The 22972-nt window shown below is 41.3% G+C and overlaps 4 protein-coding genes across 5 annotated transcripts; 2 read left to right on the top strand and 2 right to left on the bottom strand.

Moving 5' to 3' along the window:
- The first annotated feature begins 104 nt into the window (after window positions 1-104).
- On the top strand, window positions 105-4980 carry LOC116604044 (phosphatidylinositol N-acetylglucosaminyltransferase subunit H). Its single transcript, XM_048730120.1, has 5 exons — window positions 105-431; window positions 2326-2413; window positions 3029-3156; window positions 3786-3869; window positions 4789-4980. Exons 1-5 carry the CDS (start codon window positions 228-230, stop codon window positions 4891-4893), a joined length of 609 nt encoding a protein of 202 aa, XP_048586077.1. The 5' UTR covers window positions 105-227; the 3' UTR covers window positions 4894-4980.
- Window positions 4981-5798: 818 nt separating this feature from the next.
- Window positions 5799-7538, bottom strand: LOC5520693 (potassium voltage-gated channel subfamily A member 1). The gene has a single exon (XM_001640573.3). The coding sequence runs from the start codon at window positions 7350-7352 to the stop codon at window positions 6111-6113; it is 1242 nt and encodes a 413-aa protein (XP_001640623.3). The 5' UTR covers window positions 7353-7538; the 3' UTR covers window positions 5799-6110.
- Window positions 7539-10141: 2603 nt separating this feature from the next.
- Window positions 10142-14919, bottom strand: LOC5520684 (transmembrane protein 26). The gene is made up of 5 exons (XM_032365834.2): window positions 14605-14919; window positions 13147-13288; window positions 11708-11873; window positions 11399-11550; window positions 10142-10995 (listed from the first exon to the last, which is right to left on the bottom strand). Exons 1-5 carry the CDS (start codon window positions 14802-14804, stop codon window positions 10387-10389), a joined length of 1269 nt encoding a protein of 422 aa, XP_032221725.2. The 5' UTR covers window positions 14805-14919; the 3' UTR covers window positions 10142-10386.
- Window positions 14920-15358: 439 nt separating this feature from the next.
- Window positions 15359-22522, top strand: LOC5520686 (GTP-binding protein 2). 2 transcript variants are annotated; one of them, XM_001640464.3, is made up of 11 exons: window positions 15364-15633; window positions 15710-15736; window positions 16413-16694; window positions 17285-17482; window positions 17977-18151; window positions 18649-18865; window positions 19150-19285; window positions 19399-19457; window positions 19930-20101; window positions 20880-21041; window positions 21521-22522. In XM_001640464.3, the coding sequence occupies exons 1-11, from the start codon at window positions 15538-15540 to the stop codon at window positions 21680-21682; spliced, it is 1686 nt and encodes a 561-aa protein (XP_001640514.2). In that variant the 5' UTR covers window positions 15364-15537; the 3' UTR covers window positions 21683-22522. The 2 variants fall into 2 exon arrangements, with proteins under 2 accessions (XP_032221724.1, XP_001640514.2); XM_032365833.2 differs by lacking the exons at window positions 20880-21041; window positions 21521-22522 and adding an exon at window positions 20610-20835 and having other exon boundaries at window positions 15359-15633.
- The last annotated feature ends 450 nt before the right edge of the window (window positions 22523-22972 follow it).

Below are 22972 nucleotides of genomic sequence, written 5' to 3' on the forward strand. Positions count from 1 at the left end.
ATTATTGGAACTATTTTAGGCTGCACGTAGTGTTGGTGTCACGCACGGGACCTCTTTGGTGTACTACGATAAATGGGACGCCTGTGTAATTTGAGCCCGCGATACCAAGGTGGGTACTGTCAAAGTCAAACACCAGAAGAAATAGCACGTACACACTATCGTACACACGGATTTCCTGGTGATTTTACTGAAACCTTCAGCGTGATATTAAAGCATGACTTTATTGCATGCATAGGGGTGAGAGGGAAACCAAAGCAATGGATATTTCTATCATAGAGGGGTTAAACATCGATGGAAGGGAACTCTCTCTTTTGTGCAAAACTGTTCCTGGTCTCTCCGAAGAAATCACTTGCAAATCTACAAGTTCTTCGTCCAGTCTATATCAGGTTCTTTTGGTCATAGGGAGTACCAGCACATGCCTTGTTTACCTGGTAAGTAATACAACCAAATCTCCTACAATAGGCTATTTAGTTGTCAATAATACAACTTAATTCAACTTAGAAATCTTGTGAAATCGTATAAGGCCAAACCTGTGAATACAGAGAATGTTCATTCAACAACGTTAGGCTTGTGATGCGGTCTAAACTCTTTTAACACCTGCCAAATGCACTAAAATTTCAGTCATGGGGGATTGGGGGTATCTTAGGGAGAAGAAAGGGGAGGTCAGTTATTTGGCATGCACAATCCAGGAGTCCAGGATACTTATTAAGCCCATTTTATCTATGCATTTCTATGCCATTCCTTCCCTGCTAGCAGAGGCCTCTTTTCTCTGTATTTCGCTGGGCTGGAGTTCGCGAGGAAAAGATACCTCTGCCATGGGTCGAAACTGTTTCTGTTGCGCATGCGTGAGCGTTAATAAGCGACCGACGTGCCAAAACCCGTACCATCGCGCGAAAGCTGTCAATATGCTAATATGCTTTGCATGGGTTTAGTCGGAAATCATGAATCAAACTCCGGTTAGTTCTCCTCTTCGAAAAAAGAAAACAACTGTTCAATTTCAATCACCTAAAACGTCACTAAAAGATTGAGTTTGTGGGATTAATTTCAAGACATCTGGGCAGGCGAGTTTCTTCAATGTAAATATCGCACAGTTGGATTCGAAGAAAATGTTACAAAACTTTTTGGTAAACTTAGATCAGCTATTCCCAGAAGAATATGCAAAACCTGTAAACGGAAGATTGACTCGTTAGTCAAAAGAGAGAAAATTCTGAATGAAGATAAGGCATTGAATGGCTTCTTTTATAATCCGTCGCGTGATATTTCCACGGAGGACGCTGTTTCGAATGCGGGCTTATTATCCCGCAACGATCGTGGACGGCGGTTTGATCAAACGAACTTGCGACCCATGGCAGAGGTATCTTTTCATAGCGAGCTCCAGCCCAGCGAAATACAGAGAAAAGAGGCCTCTGCTAGCAGGGAATGCCATTCCTTCCTTTGCTGCTGCTTCTTTTTTCGGTTTTCTGGAGGGGGGGGGACATGGAAAATTTAGTTCCTTCTGAAGGGGGTCAGCTTATTTTATCCCTTACTTTTATCAAAATCTTCAGGCCCCCCTCGGGATAATAAATGAACTTCTCCTTAGAAATTATACAGTATTTACATTGTCCACATAAGTTGTCAAACTAATTGAATCTCTAATGTTTTTGTTCAAAACCTTTATCATGTTTACCAAGCCTTTTCAATCAAACTAATTTGAACAAAATGCAGATCAAACTTAAACAGACTTCAGTCAAATACAATCTAGCATAGTAAGTTTGATTTCCAAACTTAATAAATCGTAAAACCAATCAAATGCTTTGGTTTGTTTGATTATTTTTTCAAGTTGAAAACATCACTGAAGCCAGCATTCAGAGTACTCAAACAGTATCGTGGAGCTTATGATAATATGTGCAGTTTCAACATAACTGGCATGGGAACTTCCAATTGATTTTATTTTGTTGGATTAGCAAATGTTTGATTGGATTTTGGATTTTTTGTGAGTTCAATTGGCTGAATTGTCAAACCAACATGCATCTATTGATTGATTAAAGTTCATTAACCAAAGATTTGATGATTGATCAAGTTTGAACAGAAGACAGAAGAATGCATCCATTAAAGATATGTTCAAAAGGTTTTATGTTACATACCCAGTGCCATCACTCATCCAATTAAATTGAAGAATTTTTTTTATGAGACAGCTGGCTTCGTGAAATTGTAAATGTTTTTCCTCTTGGACAACAGTAATTGAGATCAACTATTAACTGTCTATTATATCACAACTGATCAACTGTCTATGATATCACAAATATTTAACAGACTGATCTAAATACAGCCTTATATTATCCACAGGGTAACACCCAGCCTGGGGTGCTTCTCCTTATTGCTGTCATTTGTCTCATTCTATTTGTGAAATACAGCTATGTGGACGTCAAAACAGGTATTAAAGGGGATGTTATATTTTATCCACACATGTTTTGCTGTGTTTGCCAAAAGACTATGTATAAATTTAAAAAAGATGTAGGGGGCCCATAGAGTTCTTCATAATATATTTCCTTTTAATAATGCCCCATTTTTGGGGGGTGGGGGGGAGGGTCAAATGCTGGCTGTACTCCTACTTTATTATAATTTTCCCCTAGCCCAGCTCTACATTAACTCAGTATTTATATGTTCCTGGCTCCATTGTGGTAGGGATCTACAAGCTACAAACCAATCAGGGGGTTCCACAGTAAGGACTACGCCATATTTTGCTCTGAAGTACCAGTGAGCTAAGCCCCTCTTGCAGTCCTTGTACACGCACTCCATCACTGCAGTGTTTTATGTATTTGGCCATTTGCATTTGCAAGTCCTCTGTTGCAAGTCCTATTATAGTAAAAATGGTATGGTTACTTATTAGATGGGTCAGGCTTTCACAGGGTCAGGCAGAAATGTCTTGAAGCCCCAGAATCCTTGTTAGATCAAGACAGCACAAAAAAGCACAAAAAATGCAAAATGCACATCACTTGACATTAAATCAATTATTTTAAGGACATTTTAGTTTTTTTTTCAATTCTAGAGTCAGTGGTTGTGATCAAGGATCTTGGTGTTCAACTTTGCACTACGTTCAAATCCAACCGACAAGTCAAGGAGTTTGTGGACAGGAGAAACATCATGGATGTCATTGTTAATGAGGCTATCACAATGGTAAAGTGGAGGATGCAATAGCAAAAGCTTGGATATGTGTAAACATACAAAAAGGAGATCACCTTTATCATATGCACATGTGCACTACTACTACTACTACTACTACTATCCATTTAACGTCAGAGTCCACCTATTGGCAGGTGTGACGGCACATGGGGTTGACATTTGGGTTTTGCATATTCCTTATGGCATCCCTCCATGCTTTACGGTCAGATGCCATGCTTGCCTTCTTGCCCGCCATTTTAAGATCGTTAAGCATGGCATCCGACCACTGTGAACAAATAATAAAGAAGACATGATATCTTACAATGGCTGTTTGTCCCTTGCTGCCTTGTTCCAAGATGTCCCAAGAGAAGACTTTCTGGCATAATGAACCATAGAAGTTATAGCGCTGGCACAAAGGGCCACGGGAAGGGTCAACGACCCCAGATCCCTTGCACGCTTAGTAAAATTCACTTTCTGTCATGCTTAGAAACGCCTCGTTACAAGGCAGGGCTCCTTGTATTCCAAGTTGGATATATTGTTTGCTGTTACTTGCTAAGTACTTAAAGGAATCGTACCCTTTATTTGATGTAAAATGATGTTATTTTAAACTTTTTTCCATCATGCCATATGCATTTTATTTTCAGAATAAAGTCATTTATTACCTAGCTCTTCTTGTATCATCCGGTGAACAGGAAGAAAGCCAGCCCAAGTTGATTCCTCTACTTTTAGTGAGTACATGCTTTTATGCCATTGTTAGCTTCATAATTAAATATTTTGCAAATATGTGTTATATCTTTATCAACATCACTTTTTCATCATCTTTATTTAGATCACCATCATAATTTGCAACATTACTATCACTACCTTTATTACCATCGTCATCATTGGAAATATCACCACCACCAACCTCAATACTACTACCATCATCATCATCACTACCAGAATGCCATCTTTTTTATTACCATTTTCATTGGCAACACCACCCTCACAATCGCCGCCATCATCATCATCATTATCATCACAATCGGCATCATCATCATCACCACCACCATACATCATCTTTATTACCGTCAGCATTGGCAACACCACCATCACAATCACCACCATCATCGTCATCATCATCATCATCATCATCATCATCATCATCACCACCACCATACATCATCTTTATTACCATCGTCATTGGCAACACCACCATCACTAAAATCTCTACCACTAATACCCCACCATCATCAACATTACATCATCATCATTATCATCATCATCATCATCATCATCACCAATATCATAAGCACTATATCACTACCATCACCGTGTCAATCATCATCAGCAACATCACCATTATCATCGTCATCATATCACCATTAAAGCCGCATTGTCACCAGTTTATTTCCGGTCGATTACGTAACACCATCCGATGATTTTTAACCGAAAACGCGAAAAATATTTCAAAATATTGAAAGCAGTGTGTTTATTGGAAGTTTCTTTGGGGATGTGGTTGATAATTTAGAGCGGATGGCCTGTTTAATATCTCGGATTTTAATAGATTCTTTTGTCTTTTAACGGTTGAGGTTTCCGTCGGACCTCCGGAAGTAAACTGCTGACAATGCGGCTTTAATTGTGTCAATGCCACAATTTTACTTTCAGGCCCACAGACCCCGTCTCGACCTGTTACAGCATGCCTACAAGAAGATAAGGACCATTTTAATAGAGGGCAATTCGTCAAAAAAAGATGGTAAAACAAAGTTTTGATTAATGATCATCTAAAACAATGCTAGAATTTGTACATAGTCTATTGTAATGTGGGTGGAAATCTCACAATAAAGCATATATATATATTTTTTTTTTTCCACATATTTCATTAAAATGCAAGTTAATTTCAACAAACTATATATCCCCCTTTTTGAATTAGCATTGTGCATGACTGGGAAAATACTCCCCCCTACTTCTCCCAGAAAGTTTCTCGGGCCTACGGTACCTCCTAACCCCTAAAAAACCAATTTCTGTATGGAAAACGTTTTTATAGATGTTTTGTAACTACAATAATGCATGCCTTAGACTCGCAGAGTATACAGGGGTTTCTTTATTATTACCCTGCTCAGTCGGGTTTGACTTTGTGACCCAAAGTGAGAAGGGAAGCTTGGAGCCTCGGGCACCCTGGGGTCTCGATTGAGAGACCAAAATCCTACCAAGTGCTATCCCTTAGGGTTTTTTACGCTAGTAACTGGATATGAATGTAGTCAGAAAAGAGATTTTATGGACCGCAATTCAGGAAAACTAAACATTATTGTTTTTAGTGCTTACAAGTAGAAATTGCTTCGACCACACCTAATGTGCTATCTCTTAGGGTTAAAATTGATTTGACGACAATCACCCCGCTTGTTTTTCTATGAAAGTCCCCCCCCAGCCCTGGGTAATAAGGCGACGCCATTCCTTTGAGCGTCGCCTGACGCGATCCAAAAACAGGTGTAATGCTAAAGAAAGGTGTTAAAAGAGGACTTAAATCTCCCTAATTACTTTATAATCTCTTTCTGGAAAAATACTGTAGATTCTTTGACAAATTTAACATTAATCGCGCGCAAATTATCTTTTAGGCACTCTCTTAAACTATTGTAGCGCGCTCCTTTATCCTTTTAACGCTCCCACTTCACTCAACATTAAGACAAAACAAACGTTTTATTACCCATTTGTTGATACTAAAATACTTTGATAGCTTTGTTTACAAACTCGAACGTTATCGAAATAGGCAAATACAAGGGCCGCGATAGATTTAGCATAGCATGTCTCATCTATTCTCCACAACCATATCTTGTTTTTGTGGTTGCTGTTTAGCTGCAGACCTTAGCATTATAAAATATTCATCTATGGAATGCAATCAAAGCAGTATTTTGTCTGTGAGCAAAAAGAGTTATTGAAATCTACTCACTTGACCTTATCGAAGACAAATTACTGCGGACAAAAGGACTAATTTACTGCGGTTCAATCTCGTTTTTTCGGATTTTTTCTGCGTCGTAAAACTGCTTAAATCGAGTTGCAATCACGGGGCTAGGAAGTGCGATGGCTAAAACGCCGACAAGCGCACACATTGTACCCAGTAGCTTGCCAATAGGTGTAACCGGTACGGCGTCGCCGTAACCGACATTGGTTAAAGTAACAATAACGAACCACGCAGTGTCGGGAATGCTAGAGAAAACACCATCCGGCTGAGCATCAAACTCAGCGTAATAAGTACAACCCGAAAACATCACCATGCTGATCAATATAAAAAATAGAATCATCATTAGTTCCCTCCACGTAGCAATAATAGTTCTGCCCAGTATTTTGAGTTCTTCCATGTGGCGCGCTAACTTGAATATCCGAAAAACTCTTAGAAGTCGAAAAGCGTTCATCAACTCAACGTAATCGGCGGCGGATTGAATCGCGTTTTCCACGAAATAGGGTAGAATTGCCGCAAGGTCTATGTAGTTTGAAAAATCCATAGCAAATTTTAACTTGTTTGGGCAGGAAATTACCCGCATTATTAGTTCCATCGTGAACCAGGCCACGCACGCGAGCTCGAGACAACTGTATAGTGTGAATGTGGCTTCGCTTATAAGCTCCTCTGGGTTCCCCGGAGGGATCGTCTCTGCGCAAATTACAAAGATTGAGATCAATATAAACATTATTGACCAACACGCCACTAGCTTTGCGGAGTCCGAGCTGTTTGGGTACTCTAACCATAACCATACCGTCCGCATGGTTGGGTTACTCGGTAGATCCTTTTGGTCCGCGTCTTCAAGAATGATCCCTTGATCGCGCATGTAACTTTTTACTATGTCTTCCCCCATTTCGAAAAACTCCATCTCGTTGCAGAATTCCTTGAGCGGGACGGTGTCTGGCCGCACTAGGAGACCATCTGATTGATAAAAAAATAATATTGCGTCAAACGCATTGCGGTTTCTGTTGAAGAAATACTCATCGCGTTTCGAGTCGAAATACTTCCCCCTCTTGACTGGGCAACCTAGTAGAGTGTGAGGGAAGCGTGCTAAAGTACTCTCGAATGTCTCGTACATCATGCCGCTTACATTGATCTTCACGCGGGAGCAGTTTGAGTAAAGAACACTCGGTGGTGGTCCTTGGTAGAGAGAAATCGGCGGTGAATTATACCGCTTAACGCCGCGATTTTTGAGTTGCGATCCTTGGTACACAGTCGCTCGTAAGGCAGACTTCATAATGACAATATCAGTGATGACAGTGAGTGAGCTCAGTTATCCCGCCATAAGATTCCCTTTATATCGGCACCAGCTTCTCAAGTGCCCTTAACGCTGACGTCGAGAGCTTTACTCGTGGGCTTATAGTCCCGCGATAACGCTGCAGGCCGAGTTCGAGTGGAATTTTCTGATCTTTATCCTGCGCGGCAGAATTGATTCTGAAATGATGCATGCTGATTATTCGCAATTAGCCATGTAAACTATGATTAATATTTAATCTGTTACTCATAGGATATGACACAGCTGTACCGTGAAATAGTGCCAAACAAATTGGTTTGCGCAAACATTCAAACTCTATACAGCTTAATACCAGTAAGTTTTTTTTATTAGTGGGAAAAGTACCATGTTAACACTCTAGTTCACGCCCTGGGAGTTGTTTAATTGCTGCAGGATTGCGCTTTCGGCCACTGTGCTTTGCGCTTAGTTTATTAATGTACCTTGTCTGCTCGATATCCGATTGTTTGGGTATTTAAAAACACGCACGTTTTTGTGCCAACTAAGAGTATTATTCAGGCTTTTAGTGTAACACAACGGCCTTCTCACGTCCTTGGCGCATACAAGCCGGTGATAATAAAGTCAATCTTGTGTCTGTTTGCGGAGGGAAACTGTGAAACTTTTCCATTAGCACCAAATATTGTCACCTGAGATACTCTTAACGCAAACTATGTAACTGCAGTAAATACAACTCTCAAAAAAGACTGAGCGGGCAGTTCCATATTGTGATGGATGCTAAGGGCCCCCTGTGATGCGAACACAAAGACTGATTCCCAATGAAGACGCTAGGTCATGCAAACCACAGAATCCCCGTGACGCGAGGTTAATTCTAAGTTGTTTTGACATCTTTCCTATTACAAACTCCCCGTGTGTGTTCTTCGTTGAACGGAGAGAGGATTCGTGTACAGCCTGCAGTCTCACGGAAGGCCCACTCTACTCACTTTTGTGATTCCATTATTTTATTGTTACAAGCGTACTTAATCTCCCTCCGATAAAATTGTAATTCGCTTGTCTGCTAGAATCTGGGAAGTTTTGTTTTTTATGAATAATGAAACACTGCGAGAGGAAATATTGTGAGTGCGATTTCTTAAAGGTTTCGCGAATCCGTGAAAAAATATCAAGGAAACAGGACATTGTTTTGGAATTCACGATTCTCGTCGTTTTTTAACGACGCCACAAAGTCAAACTCTAACGCCGTGACAAATTCGAGATCATTTTATTTTTCATATATTAAAACATAGATATGATTGACGACTATACTCCAACGAAAAAAAATAAATAGTTGTACCACCACTTCTGTTCATCAGTCGTTAAGTCCTTCCCTTCTAACCTTGTTTCGGTATTGTTATGCCGAAAAAAGTGATAACGGCCGATTAATTTGTCGGTGTGGGGGGTTTTATTAGCTAGTAGGTGATTGTTGCCTTTTAGGAAATTGTAAACAAGATCTACGCGTTTTCTTTCACTTTGAAAATAGCATCTCTTTTCTTTGGGGGTATACTTTTCAATCCCTGCTTTTGAGGAGATATGTGGACTTTTCCTTAAATAGTATAGTTGAGGCTAAAATTCCAAATATATGGGCGATTTAATATAGAAGGTGGCTCGTCCCCAGGCTTCTTTTCGCTGTGCGGCTTCTAGTTAGTGATGTCACATTTGATTTGCTACCGCTACACCAATCCGCCATTTTAATAACAATGACTGCACTGCACCATGGGAGCTATAAAAAATAGCTGACAAAGGAGAAGCCTGGGACGAGGCTAGATATGTGGGACGAGAGTGAGAGGGAGGGGACATTTGCCATTCCGATGGGAGAAAAGGGTGGGGGTATGTGCGATGACCATGGGATGGAAAGGGGGGGTGGGTGGTATGTGCAATGACGATGGGAGAGAGGGGGGGGAGACAGTATGATGACCATGGGAGAGAGGGAGGGGAGACAGTATGATGACCATGGGAGAGAGGGAGGGGAGACAGTATGATGACTATGGGAGAGAGGGAAGGGAGACAGTATGATGACAATGGGAGAGTGGGAGGGGAGACAGTATGATGACCATGGGAGAGAGGGAGGGGAGACAGTATGATGACCATGGGAGAGAGGGAGGGGAGACAGTATGATGACAATGGGGGAGAGGGAGGGGAGACAGTATGATGACCATGGGAGAGAGGGAGAGGAGACAGTATGATGACAATGGGAGAGAGGCCCGGGGGGTGGGACTCTCCAGAAAAGTAGACAGGGGGGCTCAACCTATCTTCAAGGGTATAAAATTCTTACCTTCTTAACTGCTATCTCTTAGGGCTTGTTTTAGGATTTTTCCGATTATGCTATCTTTTAGGGGTTTTGACGCCCGGGGAGGAGGATTTTTCTGATTCTGCAATCTTTTAGGGTGTCTCATGCTAAATGTTGGCCCAATCACTCGAAACGTATTTTACAATAAACCACAAGTCAACTGACCGGTTAATACTTTCGGCATAATTGTCGGTTACATAACAATACAGGATCCATTAAAACGAGTAGTTTTTTAATGCTATCTGTCAGGGTTAAAAATTCCTTTGACCACACCCAATGCGCTATCTCTCAGGGGTAAGAATTGTTGTTGACCACGCCCTTAGTGCTATCCCTTAGGGTTAAAATTGATTTTGCTGTCCAGCACCCCCGTCTGTTTCTCTCGAAGTCCCCCTCTGGGAGGAGAGGGGAGACAGTATGATGACAAATGACGATGGGAGGGTCGGGGAATATCATTACGATGATGCACGGAGAATGATTTTTTTTTAAAAAAAGGAAAATAACTTTAATCTTTGTACACTATAAAAAATACAATGAGATTTTCAAAATACCCTAGCTATTAATGATAACTAAAATAATAACTTACTCTGTCCAAAACACTATTTGGTCAAACCGCTCTGACCGCTCTATAGAAAATAAATACGATATGCTATTCTAGATTCACGTGGTAATTTACAAGGGCGATTTCCATACAAAATGGTGTAATCTCCATCAATGATATGCTTACACTACAGACGTCGCAAGTTTAGTATTGCTGTTTACCGACTTAGTGTCTGACACAGTGGCGACAGAGTCCCTGTCCCCACCCTCCCCCCCTTCGTCTTCGTCGTCATCCTCTTTGCTATCGTACAACAACACTAGAAGTCTGTAAAAGAGTACGGCCAGCGCCATCGCGTTTTTTCCCGTGAAGAACAGATGCATCTCGGAATCTACTCGGAATTGTACAAGCATTACAAGTCTGAGTACAAGGAAAGGCCCGTCTTGCATTAACATGATGGTGAGAATTGAATACAAGTCTCCATGGAGCCGCAATTTCTCTTTCTCTTTAATCACCTCCTCGATGATTTCTTCCTCCCGGCGAACTTCGCGTTGTACCGCCACCACGTTCTGCACTGTATCTTGAATGGAGTAGCGCTTGCGTTTCCGCCTGGTGTAGCTTATGAGCTCTATGGGTTTCTCTTTGTCGGTGTTCTCGCCTGGGATTTCCCGCGATGTGTTGAATATTCTGTTGATACGTTGTACTTTCTCTTTTCGTTTTCTCATGATCATCTTGCGAATGTACTTGGGCATTGTCTTATCGATACCGGGCGTTTTCCATTCGTCAGGTTTTGCCTTAAAAATACAATCGAGAACTCGAGAACAGATCAGGCGTACACAGGGACGGGGGGGGGGGGGGGGGTACGCGTCTGCAGATCGCGGGGGTGACCTTTGGGAGCGCCCGCAAAGTACGCCGAATCTTTGAGCATTATTACTAACTGGAGATCGACAACGACGTACAAACTAAAGAAGGTTGGTTTTCTAATTAGCGGGAATTCTACAGCACGGTATTTTGTGCCTGGGTAAACTGCGCCATTGAAGTGTAATTTTTAAGGCATATGATCGCACATGAGCGCATGCTTGATCCGAATTTTTACCATCTTTATAAAGCAAAGCAAAATATACCGAAATTTACCCGAGTGACCATAATTTGAAAAAAGGCTCGGAAACTCTCCTGGCTCTTTGTTTTTGAGGTTACCTGTTTTGTTACTTCGTCAGGCTCAGATTTCGCTGTAGCCGTGAAGACGAGTGTGAACTGCATGAAACACCAGGTGTATGTGACGAGTACTGACTCTGCCACGCCCTTCTTGCACCATAGCAATGGCTCGTCATCAAACAACTCAAACAGCTCTAGGAAAGAGACATCACATACTATATGTATCTTTAACCAGCTGTGCACCACACGGCATAAGAAACACTTCCTATGACCAGTTTGAAAACCAGCATACTACTAGGTAAAGGGTTTTAGCTGCAAGCTGTGCCTGCGGCACCTCAGTTGATAACTCACCCATGATATCAGCTGCATTAGCAACGTAGACCAATAGAAGTGTTGATAACTGGTCACGGGTGAGCTCACCACGTGGGAGAAGCCACCGTGCCACAATAATGACAAGTATAAGACCCAACTTGGACCACTTTTGTGTAAGCGTATCTCGATCAGTCTTGAAGACAATCTGGCCAGGACAAAAATGAGCAATGATTAAAAGAGGTGAATTCAGAATTGTTATTAGGTATGTTACCAGTACAAGTGCACAGGAACAAGACATATTCAGGCAAACATTGAACCCATCACCCTTTCTTTTGAAAACAAAAAATAGGAAGCTCACATAAATAGTCAGGGGTAGTCCAGACCTGGGACTCTCTTTGCGCTCGACATTCTGGCTCGCATGAAAGAGGGTCCAGTATTTATTGCATGCGCATGCGCGAAAATACACTGCATATATGCGGTGTGGCCTGGTTGCTTAGTTCAAGAAGGCTGCGAAAGGGACGAGCGAGGGTTTATTTCAGAAATAATACGCTGATTTTGGTCGTGGGTAAATACTTAATTGTCAATCTTTTCTGAGAACAGGATAGATGATAATTAGAGTCTAAAAAATATATCAATCAAAGAGCTTTTCTGTTTTCGTTATTTTCACGCGCGCGCTTTAGGCAATAGCGTCATTTCAAACGAGCGCGCGCTTTTTTGGAATTTGATTTTCAATCACATTTTATCGCGTTTTTATAGAAAACAAATCCCAAGCAGTTCGCTGATATTCCTTCGCATGTACAAAACATTCTTTTCAACTTAGCGATGATCGATTTTCGGAGCTCTGCACTCGACAAGATCTAGCGGGAATGACCCTCCTTAGGCACGTCCGTTATTGCGCGCGCTCGTATTTCAACTTTTGCCGTGAAGATCGCTGATTGGCACATGTTCGCGCATGCGCATGCAATAAATACTGGACCCTCTTTCACGCGAGCCAAAATGTCGAGCGCAAAGAGAGTCCCAGGTCTGGACTAAGTCAGGGGCTGTGGAAAACTTAAGAAAAGCAGTTTTCATTGTTTCATAAAGATTTTTAAAAATGAGGGTGATTGGAACCCCTCCTTCTTGGTCCCTTTCTCCTTAGGAGACAGGCAGTGCAAGGTTAGTTGCTCTATGGATTGACATGTAAGAACTTAGACCTGTAGCCAGCATTTTGATTAGGGGGGTACATTACACATAAAGCGGACCATAGCATCCTAGCTAGTAGTGGCACTTAATTTCCTTAATAAGAGCGGACCTTCCAGTCCAGTGGGCAGGTTCTTTCGAACCCCCCTGGCTCAGGCCTGGGACAGTCCCTGCTTTTGCAAGGTGGTAGATCCCTCCCTTTTTACAAATACTAGATGTACCATATACTAGATGATACTATAGATGAAATACTAGATTGGTAATTTTTAATTTTGACTCCACGTGGGTGCAATACCTACCCCTCCACCAAGTGCGTATACAGTGCTGGCAGAGTTTGATTCACAATTAGGGTCTGTCTGCTTGGCATGCAGTATGCTCATCTCAGCCACCCATATGGACGGTAGCACTGTAGCCATGTATAGGAGACTGCTGGGCCAGAAACTACAAAAAAAAAACAGATCTCCCTAATAATGGGTCTGAGGGTGGGGGGGAATAAAATAGGAAACAACACCACCCTTTAGATACCACCCCCTGGAATAACCCAGACCTGCCCCTAGAGTACAGGGGCATACACAGGGGGGTGGGCAGGGTGTGTGCTCAACCCCCTCCCCTCCCCCCTAGCGACCAAAAGGGGGTCATTTCTTATTAAAGAATCTTCAAATACATGCTTTTTCCATATGATACCTATGACCCCTCCCAAGCCAATCCTGGGTATGCCAAGCCTACCTGGGTATGCACCTGGAGTACACACCAGGTGTATATCCAGGATTGATTGAGGGGGGTGCAAAACCTCAGGTATCATATGGAAAAGGATAGTATTTGACTACCCTTCAATAAGAAATGGCGGTCAAAGCTAGAAGGAGGGGGGGGGCATGGTGGCATGTGCATTCTGTGTACCCTTGGCTAAAAATTCCCTGTTAATGGCAGTAAGGGGTGTTCCTGTACGAGTTAAAGTCAATAACCAGATTAAAAAATGATGATAAAACAAGTAAAAAAACAATTCAATGGAAAAAAAACATTTTTTTTTGATCCACCAGCAATATTCAAATATTCCTATTCTCAATCCACTTTGATGGTCAATCAAGGATAATAATTTGTATAATCACAATACACAATTCCTCGGCGGATACCCAGACGAGCAGCAGTCATCCGGCATAAACATTCTATTCAAAATGCCCTTCTTATAATGAACCAGCCCTAAATAATATCACCTGTTATTTGCTCTTGGTTACGTACTGAAGTACATTGCGCTTAGGTGCCAAGGTAGGGCGGCATCAATCACGATTAAAAACAGACTATAATAAACCTTCCACGTGAAGAAAGACAAAAGGACAAAGCCAATACAATAAGTTAGGCATAAAACTCATCCAAGAGTGGGCTTTTTCGCGAGTCTTTTAATGGGCAGCTGTGGCGTGTTGTTATACAACGTATTCGAAGAGTCAATAGCTTGTTGCATGCTTGAAATGCTCTTGCATCTAGACCCGAATATTATTCGTTAACAATTAAAACTGTGAATCCTAGATCCTCTGTAAAATCAAACATACATCCGCTTATCGTAACAAACAGTAAAACATCAATAAGAATCCCGGATTCTTTTAGTTAAAGCAATAATAATTAATCTATTGGTTCCATAGTGTGCGAGAAACCCACAAGGGACAAGAATAATTTAACACATAAACAATAATAAAGTAATAGCTATATCATAACTCAATAAAACGTAACAATACAAAGCAAAAGACCTCATGTAATTCACTTACTATTTGTATTCCTTCCCTTTGCGCATAAGGATGGTATAGATCGTTTCAAAAAATAGCAACACAAGGCCAGTGGATAGCCACCAATATGTAGAGTCTTTGTTCTTGCTGAGCCATACTAAATACACGCTTACGAAACCATGCACGAAGAATATCACCCGAGTAAAAAGTGCTGAGGCAAATTTAAAGAACGCTATTGCCATCCTGTATGAGTTAGGCCTTGAGTTAGTAGTGGAAATGGACGCGTTCCGATGTTGTTACGTTGTGGACAGTTCGTGTGAGGTGCTAAAGAATTTCCGCATGGCTTGATTGACGTATCATTTGCATACTTCCAGTTGTGTTTGTTTACAACGCGGGTTTCTATGGAAATTCAATTGTTTAGAGCTTCACGCATACTTGCGAACTGCAAGATTACGTACATATCATTTTAATTACTCTCTTTGTTTGAATAAGACATAATAGGGAAAGGTGGTACTCCATCTGCAAGTCCCTAATGTTATCCATAAAAGAGCCACCCGGATTTAACCAGATTCCGGATCGGGATTCTTTGCTTGGCAGCGCACTAGTCCAGATTGGGGCCTCGATCAAAAAAAAAATGTTGTGGAGTGCAACCAATATTTTTAAGTCTATATAACTGTGAACTCCGATGTTATCATTTTGTTTTCTCTTTTTTTGTACCAAAAAGAAAAAAGAAATGTTATATGATTGATCCATGAAGTTTCAGTAAATTGATTATGGCGTGACGTCATGATTGCATCACATCCGGGACCTGGCTGATGTAAGAACACAGACGGATGGTGAACCAAGATGGCGGCACACTAAGAAAATGTCAACAATACCATCTTACACACCAAAACCACTCATCTGTCCGTCAAACAAGGAACTACATCCCTCCGCAATGCTTCAAACAAGAACATCCTGAGATGATAAAACAAGATGGAGACGTTTGTTGGTTTGTTTGATAGTTCGCCGAGAAATGGCGTTGCCAGTTCGCCGCTTTCTGTACCCTTGCCCGAGTGTCTTCCACCCGAAGTAAGATAGATGCTATTTATTCGATGACTAGCTACATTTTTATACCTTTGCTATAATGTATTTTTATTTCCCTTAGGTCGAGGAAGGAAATATTGAATACAAGGTATATAATATAAGCTCAATATTTGTATACCCATAATTTTATTGTTGTTGTTGTTGAAAGGTTTTGGCGGGCTTCAGCATTTTCTCTCACACAAGTTCTGTTCTGTTGCTTAAATTTCGATAGCCTACGAATTACAATTTAAATCACCGCCATGCCTCCTTTGATGCATTTATCCGCCGTTTATTTTGGTTATTGGTGAAGTTTCTGACTACAAACCCAAACATTCCACGTCACACTACAAAAATATATTCTTCTTCGTATCGGAAAGCCAAGCAAGCCAACACAGATCTGTTTTTTAATGGTGCATTAGAATCTTTTGCTAAATGCTTTTTTGTTTTTCCTTCGACGTTCGAGTATGAATCTACAAACATCAAGCTTGCTTCTGGCAAAGTATTTAACAACAAAATTTGTAAACAAAAAATGGCCAAGTGTGCGTTATTGTGCACGCATATACGATCTGCTATGTAATTATGACCATACTAAGTCCTTTCAATATTAACTTTTATCACTCTCCACATTGCAGATATTTTTCATTTTGTGACCTTCCTGTGAAAATTCTCAAATTTTGTGCTGTTTTCCAATCATAACATCATAAATCAGCATAAAGCGTTTGCCATGGTATTTCTTTGCCTGACCTTTAGCTGTATGTTTAACAGTATCTATTCTAATTCCATAGTTAAAACTGGTGAATCCCTCTCCATCTCGACTGGTCCACCTTGTAACCCAGATGAAATGGCGTCTGCAAGAGGGTCAGGGCGAAGCAATCTATGGTATTGGGGTGGAAGATAACGGAGGGCTTGTAGGCTTGCCTGAAAAGGAGCTCAAGTCATCGCTTGCCACTTTAAACACAATGGCTTCCAAGCTAGGGGCCACTACATCCATCCTACGGCAGAGAAATGTGGAGGAGATGCGCAAGGTGGTGGAAGTGCTGGTCAGGCAGGTCCCTGATGATCAGCAGGTATGCAGTGACAGAGAAATGGACACACAGAAAGACCTACAATCTGCAACAAAACTAATGGGACACTTTCCCTTCCCCCTCCTCAATGTTGGAGGGCGAATAATCACCTAGCGGCTGCTTGAGTTTTGAGCTGAAAAATCGCCTCTAACCAATATTAATCGGGGGGAGAAGGGGGAAAGTGTTGCTATGAGAAGTGTCCCACTTAGTTTTATTGCAGATTGTAGGTGGCCAGACACATGCTTGCAAACTGACCTAGATAGATAGCTGCTAAGGCAGGTTAAAGGACAGTCACAGGCAGGCTGTCAGACAGACAAATAGGAAAAGCCGAACAGATAGACATAGACAGACACAAGAACAGAAAAAAAATATTCTGTAGACCAAGGTAGAGAGACAGAAATACACAAGCTGACCGTCTAACAGAGTAGATATTATACAGTAGTAGACAGACACATAACTTTTATCAGTTGTCCAGGAACCAAAATTAATCAAACCCTGAAGCTAACAATACAATCTTAGTTTAAAAATAAGGAAAGAAAGAAAAAAGAATATTCAAAAACTTTACATAGTGTGTGTTTTTTTTTAAATCACAGTTCACTGACATCAGGATGGCAGTTCTTGGTAATGTTGAGTCTGGTAAGAGCACATTACTGGGAGTTCTCACCTATGATGAACTTGATAACGGACAAGGCCGTGCCCGCCTGAACCTTTTCCGTCACTTGCATGAGATCCAGTCAGGCAGGACATCAAGTATCAGCCACGAAATCCTAGGCTTTAGCTGTACTGGAGAGGTAAGAAATTATAGTCATTTCCATCTTATGTCGTGCCAATGAGATTATTATTCAGCACAATTCCAAAAATCTTAGAAAACTTTGGAAGGGGGAAGGGGGTCAAGGGCAAACTCGAAAGAAAAAAAAATTCTGGTTAATGTTTTTTTTGTAAATATTGTGCCAAGATATAAAAAATAAAGCTGTGAATTTCATATATATATGGATAATGGTACAGTAGTATGCATTTGCACATCCAGTAAGCTGTTGTTAGTTAATGAGCAATTAGAAAAAAAAAAGAAAACAAACTTACTAGGTTTTCAAAAGGTTTTGTCTTTTGTGATTAAAACTTGTAAAACCAAGAACTGACAAAAACAAGAATTCAGGCCATGTTTGTGAATCTAGTAGTATGTGATTGGTAAAAACAAGCATTCCTTACGTATTTTCACTGTTCAAGGTTTTAATGGCTATGCTGTAAAATTGAGCCCTGTTGTATTGTGTCGGTTTATCTTCCGAAGGTTGTTAACTACAGCGATGGGCGTTCAGCTGAGGATGTTTGTGAACAGTCAAGTAAGCTGATCACATTCATTGACCTGGCCGGCCACCACAAGTACATGAAGACTACCATATTTGGACTGACTGGACACTCACCCGACTATGCTATGCTGGTGATTGCTGGAAATGCAGGCATTGGTGAGTATTCTAGGGATAATGTAGAAATATACCACCATTTTCATCCATCAACGAATTTTGATGATTTTTTTGGCACCTGCTCACATAATAATGTTAATTTGATTTAAAACACAATTTTTTTTGTTTTAAATTGTTAAAAGAAGTTGTCGTGTTTTCACCATCTAGTTGGCTGAACATTTTAAATAGCAGCTAATCGGTGCTTGATGCCAGGACAACTTCAAGATAAAATTATATACATATGTTGGATGTTGTTTGCATGAATTTTAAACTTGTTTTTTTACTACATATTTGCTTGCAAATGGATATAAGAAAATTGCAGCCAGAGAGCCACAAATATTTGAAATTGATTTATAATAATTGATAATTCCAGTGATTGACCCTTTGTAGTTGTGTTTCCATGATTGACAGTTGGATTGATTGACATGTGCAAGCCTCTTTGCAGTCATGTTTCCATGATTGACAGTTAGGATGATTGACACTTGTGACCCTCTCCGTAGTTGGGACCACCAAGGAGCACCTAGGCCTGGCCATGGCCCTGAAGGTGCCGACCCTTATCATCATTACCAAGACAGACATCTGCACACCGGCAATGCTACAGCGGACCACACGCCTTGTGGAGCGTATTCTGCAGTCTCCTGCTTGCAACAAGGTGCCTATCAGAGTGCTGGCTGAAGAGGATGCCGAAGATGCTGCAGAGAATTTTGCCTCTGGACAGTAAGTGTCAAAGTAGCCATGATTTTTCACAGTTCCAGACTTGTGTATTTGCAAGCCTTATAAGCAGCTAATGTTGAATTAAACCACATTTTTAAACCATTACATTATATTAGATTAAACATCCAATGTTATTTAGTCAGTTATGAGATAGTTAATCAATACTAGAGCTGCTGTTATGCAATTATTTCAAAAGACAAAACATTGCCTCTGGAAAATTTATTGTAGAAAACCATTTTGCATACTGTTTGGATGTCATTTTTTTCTAAGTTCACATCTCTTTTTAGGGTGACTCCAATATTCACACTCTCATGTGTGACAGGAGAAAATCTAAGCCTGCTGAAAAAGTTCCTCAAAGTTCTTCCTCCTGTAATGTCCAGTGCTGACCAGGAAAAATTAGCCCAGGAAATCACACAGTACAAGGTAAGACAAGCCAGGATAATTCAATGTTCTCTGAACTCTTACAATCTGTTGAGTGTACTGTTTAGGTGTGTACCTATTATAGGTTGATGATTTTTCCCCCTTGTTTGCTGCAGATTGATGAGACCTTCAATGTCCCAGGAACTGGACCTGTGGTACTTGGTACACTAACTAGGTGAGTTACACTTAGTTGTAAGCCTTAGATCAGAAAGGCTTCAAGTGTGCCAAGAGCTCTGCTACTTCTTTGTTATTGTTTTTTATTCTTTACTAAAAGAAACATTTTTCAAGAAATCATGTTGTAACTTTTTAAAACAAAGTAAAATATTATACTTAAAAACAAAGTATCGCATTATCTCTTTTCTCATACTTGGAATGTTTCTAGTGTGACAAAATAGCAGCTAACAAATTTTTTAAAGCTATGTTTATTGGATCACTGGATACACAATAGACTATAGTTTATGTTCAGTTGTTCGTTTTAAGCTAGTTCATTGGTATCATATCAGCTATTGTTGTACCACTAGTATTTTTGAAGACCTCTTCCATAGCTTTGCCCTATCCTAAGAAATGCTATACACAGAATACGCAGTTTATTGTCCCTCCCTTCCCCCATCCCCTACCTATTATTGACACCTGACTCCCCTCAACAGTGGTATTCTCCATGAAGGAGACACTCTTGTAGTGGGGCCATTGTGCTCAGGACACTTCCAGACAGTACGGATCTTATCTCTCAAGAGAAACCGTGCGCCATGCCGGGTGGTGAGGGCAGGACAGTCTGCATCAGCTGCTCTCAGCGGCATAGAGAGGCATGAACTACGAAGGGTAGGTGCCCAGCGTTATTCAGTGTCACGTTGTCTTAGCCTCCTTCAGCTGTCATTGTTTGTCTGGGGGTTGGGGATTGGGTGGACTCCAATGGTAACATCTTTCAGGCACCTTACACCTTAACTTGAATTGTTAATGTTGTGGGTATACTGTATCTTGTTTCCATACTTCTGGCTAGTCATTTGTATGTGGAATTTGTTGCACCTTTTTGCAAGTACTGGCCATTTACATTTTTACATAGAGGCAGTTATTTTCAAGTCTTACCTTCGTGTTATATTGTCTCAAGTATATTATATACTCTTTGACAGGGGTTTCATTAGGGGTTTAATTAGGCATTAATTATGTTTTTCCTTGTCCTCATTGTCTTGTCAAGGTCATCCCCTGTACTCATGTCAATTGAACTCTGGTTCCCCCTGAGGGCATGGTGATGACAGATCCATCCCTTGAGCCTCCCTGTACTAACCACATTCCTGTACTCATGTCAATTGAACTCTGGTCCCCCCTCTAGGGCATGGTGATGACGGATCCATCCCTTGAGCCTCCCTGTACTAACCACATCCCTGTACTCATGTCAATTGAACTATGGTCCCCCCTCTAGGGCATGGTGATGACGGATCCATCCCTTGAGCCTCCCTGTACTAACCACATTCCTGTACTCACGTCAATTGAACTATGGTCCCCCCTCTAGGGCATGGTGATGACGGATCCATCCCTTGAGCCTCCCTGTACTAACCACATCCCTGTACTCGTGTCAATTGAACTATGGTCCCCCCTCTAGGGCATGGTGATGACAGATCCATCCCTTGAGCCTCGCGCATGCATGTGCTTCTGGGCTGACGTCTACCTCCTCTTCCATCCAGCGGCTATCAGCAAAAGGTTCCAGGCGACGGTCTACATCGACAATGTCATCCAAAATGCCATCATAGATGACATGAGTAAGGTGAGCTGGTCTCAATTCACAATAAATAGATGGCGGCATATCAGAGCCATTTTTCGAATTATAAAGATACTAAAATTTGCCATGGAATGGGAGGTAGCAATCTTATTTCTTCTCTCTTTGAATCGAGGGACCAAAGAGCTTTCTTAAGCAATGCTCCTTTTAGGAAATAGGCTACCAAACGGCCAGTGAACGCTGGTATGGTTTTGCCAATACTAGTGCTTTGATTGGTCCAATTAAAAAAATACATAAGCTCATTTAGAAGGAAATATTGCTTAATATGTTTGAATATTTGATTTAAAAACCTGGCTCTGTACACTGGCGTCTTCTTGGATCTGCACACCCCTGAATGTAAACTCCGTGGAGCAGTCCGTATTCGCAGTCGCGCATTTGATTAAGTCTTGCGGTGTTAATTTGCGACATAGGCTTTCTGTCTATGTGCGTGGAGTGTTAGACTGACGTTTTATTCAATTTCTGTCCAGGACTACTTGAAGACAGGGCAGCGCGCCAAAGTGCGGTTCCGGTTCGTAAAGCAGCCTGAGTTTATCCGGGAAGGATCACGACTGTTTTTCAGGGAGGGACACACTAAAGGCATCGGACAGGTCATATCCGTAGTGTACTACAAGCCGGACGCTATCAGTTGACCTCGCCTTTAGACACATCCAAGGGTTAGGTCCACATTTTAGAATCACACTCAGGGCTGCTAATGTAGGGTACATGTTCTCCATCTGACCACGCCTGTAGCCTTCGCCAAGCGACTAGGGCATCCAGAGCCACCCCTAATATAGGGGTCACAATAAGTAAACAGGGGGTCGGCGATCGCACATGACATTAGCACAAGGATGAAGGCGACTTTGTGAACCCCCAGAAAATATGTTATGTCGCTCTAATAAATAACACCGTTATAAGGGCGAAAAAAAAAACAAATAATCTCACCAAGTATTTGATTCACTTGTACCAATAGTAAGGTGTTTACTCGTAAGTTTCGGCTACACCTTGAGAGGTTTCCCTTAAGGAGACGTAATTTTACATCTGCCTGAGCTGTGGTACATAGTTTTGGCTTGTATTGTGGGGTAAAACACTTTTAAAGTTTAAACGTGGGAACGTGGAAAGTGCACTAGCTTTTATAAACAAGGATGCATCTCCTCTTAACCATTTGCAATGGGCTATCCCTAGAGGTGTGTCAGCTTGGCGGTGTTATCCAATAGATTGCCTCTAATGTTCTATGTAAGTTTCGGCAGAAAAACGATTTCGATATTGTGATCGAGCTTGAGAATAAAACTTTCCTACTGGAAATAAAATGAAACTAAGCAAAAGCACAAGGGAACACGCTTTGGTATTAAATTTATACAACTTTTTATTTTTATTGCTCTGGATGGGAGGAAATTGTGTTATTAGTGTAATAATAGGAACTTCTTAGGTAATATTTAAATTTTTATATATTTTTGAACGCTTATTGAATTAAATTACTTGAGATAAATGCTGAAATTGTGTTGATATTTCTTCCCTGACCTCCCGGATATCTGTATACTGCAACTACTAACAAGCTACGGAGGCTGACTTGTAGGTGTAATCAGTGACTTTGAAGGGACATTTAAAGAAGATTTCGTGTGTGTGCGTGCGCGTGCCTGCTAGACCAAAGCCCCCATAGTCGAAAGCCTGTCAAGTGGAAACCGGATAGTCTAAAACCTGCCTGACTGAAGCCGCATTGTCGAAATCCTGTCAGAAGCCCCACAGTTGAAACCCTGTCAAAAGCCCCATAGTTGAAACCTTGTCAGAAGCCCCATAGTTAAAACCCTGTCAGAAGCCCCACAGTTGAAACCCTGTCAAAAGCCCCATAGTTGAAACCTTGTCAGAAGCCCCATAGTTGAAACCCTGTCAGAAGCCCCAAAGTTGAAACCCTGTCAGAAGCCCTATAGTTGAAACCCTGTCAG

The sequence above is a fragment of the Nematostella vectensis genome, chromosome 7 (genome assembly GCF_932526225.1).
Source record: "Nematostella vectensis chromosome 7, jaNemVect1.1, whole genome shotgun sequence".
NCBI lineage: Eukaryota > Metazoa > Cnidaria > Anthozoa > Actiniaria > Edwardsiidae > Nematostella > Nematostella vectensis.

What these genes read in the sequence shown, in the direction of transcription:
- LOC116604044 (XM_048730120.1), top strand. Translation starts at nt 228, where the DNA reads ATGCATAGGGGTGAGAGGGAAACCAAAGCAATGGATATTTCTATCATA. An exon ending in TTAATGAGGCTATCACAATG is followed by an intron (nt 3,157 to 3,785) that starts GTAAAGTGGAGG and finishes TTTTATTTTCAG; the next exon opens with AATAAAGTCATTTATTACCT. An exon ending in AGTTGATTCCTCTACTTTTA is followed by an intron (nt 3,870 to 4,788) that starts GTGAGTACATGC and finishes TTTTACTTTCAG; the next exon opens with GCCCACAGACCCCGTCTCGA.
- LOC5520686 (XM_001640464.3), top strand. Translation starts at nt 15,538, where the DNA reads ATGGAGACGTTTGTTGGTTTGTTTGATAGTTCGCCGAGAAATGGCGTT. An exon ending in AGGTCCCTGATGATCAGCAG is followed by an intron (nt 16,695 to 17,284) that starts GTATGCAGTGAC and finishes TTTAAATCACAG; the next exon opens with TTCACTGACATCAGGATGGC. An exon ending in TCATAGATGACATGAGTAAG is followed by an intron (nt 21,042 to 21,520) that starts GTGAGCTGGTCT and finishes ATTTCTGTCCAG; the next exon opens with GACTACTTGAAGACAGGGCA.
- LOC5520684 (XM_032365834.2), bottom strand. Translation starts at nt 14,804, where the DNA reads ATGGCAATAGCGTTCTTTAAATTTGCCTCAGCACTTTTTACTCGGGTG. An exon ending in AAAGGGAAGGAATACAAATA is followed by an intron (nt 13,289 to 14,604) that starts GTAAGTGAATTA and finishes TTTTTTTTGTAG; the next exon opens with TTTCTGGCCCAGCAGTCTCC. An exon ending in CTGACGAAGTAACAAAACAG is followed by an intron (nt 10,996 to 11,398) that starts GTAACCTCAAAA and finishes TGTATTTTTAAG; the next exon opens with GCAAAACCTGACGAATGGAA.
- LOC5520693 (XM_001640573.3), bottom strand. Translation starts at nt 7,352, where the DNA reads ATGAAGTCTGCCTTACGAGCGACTGTGTACCAAGGATCGCAACTCAAA.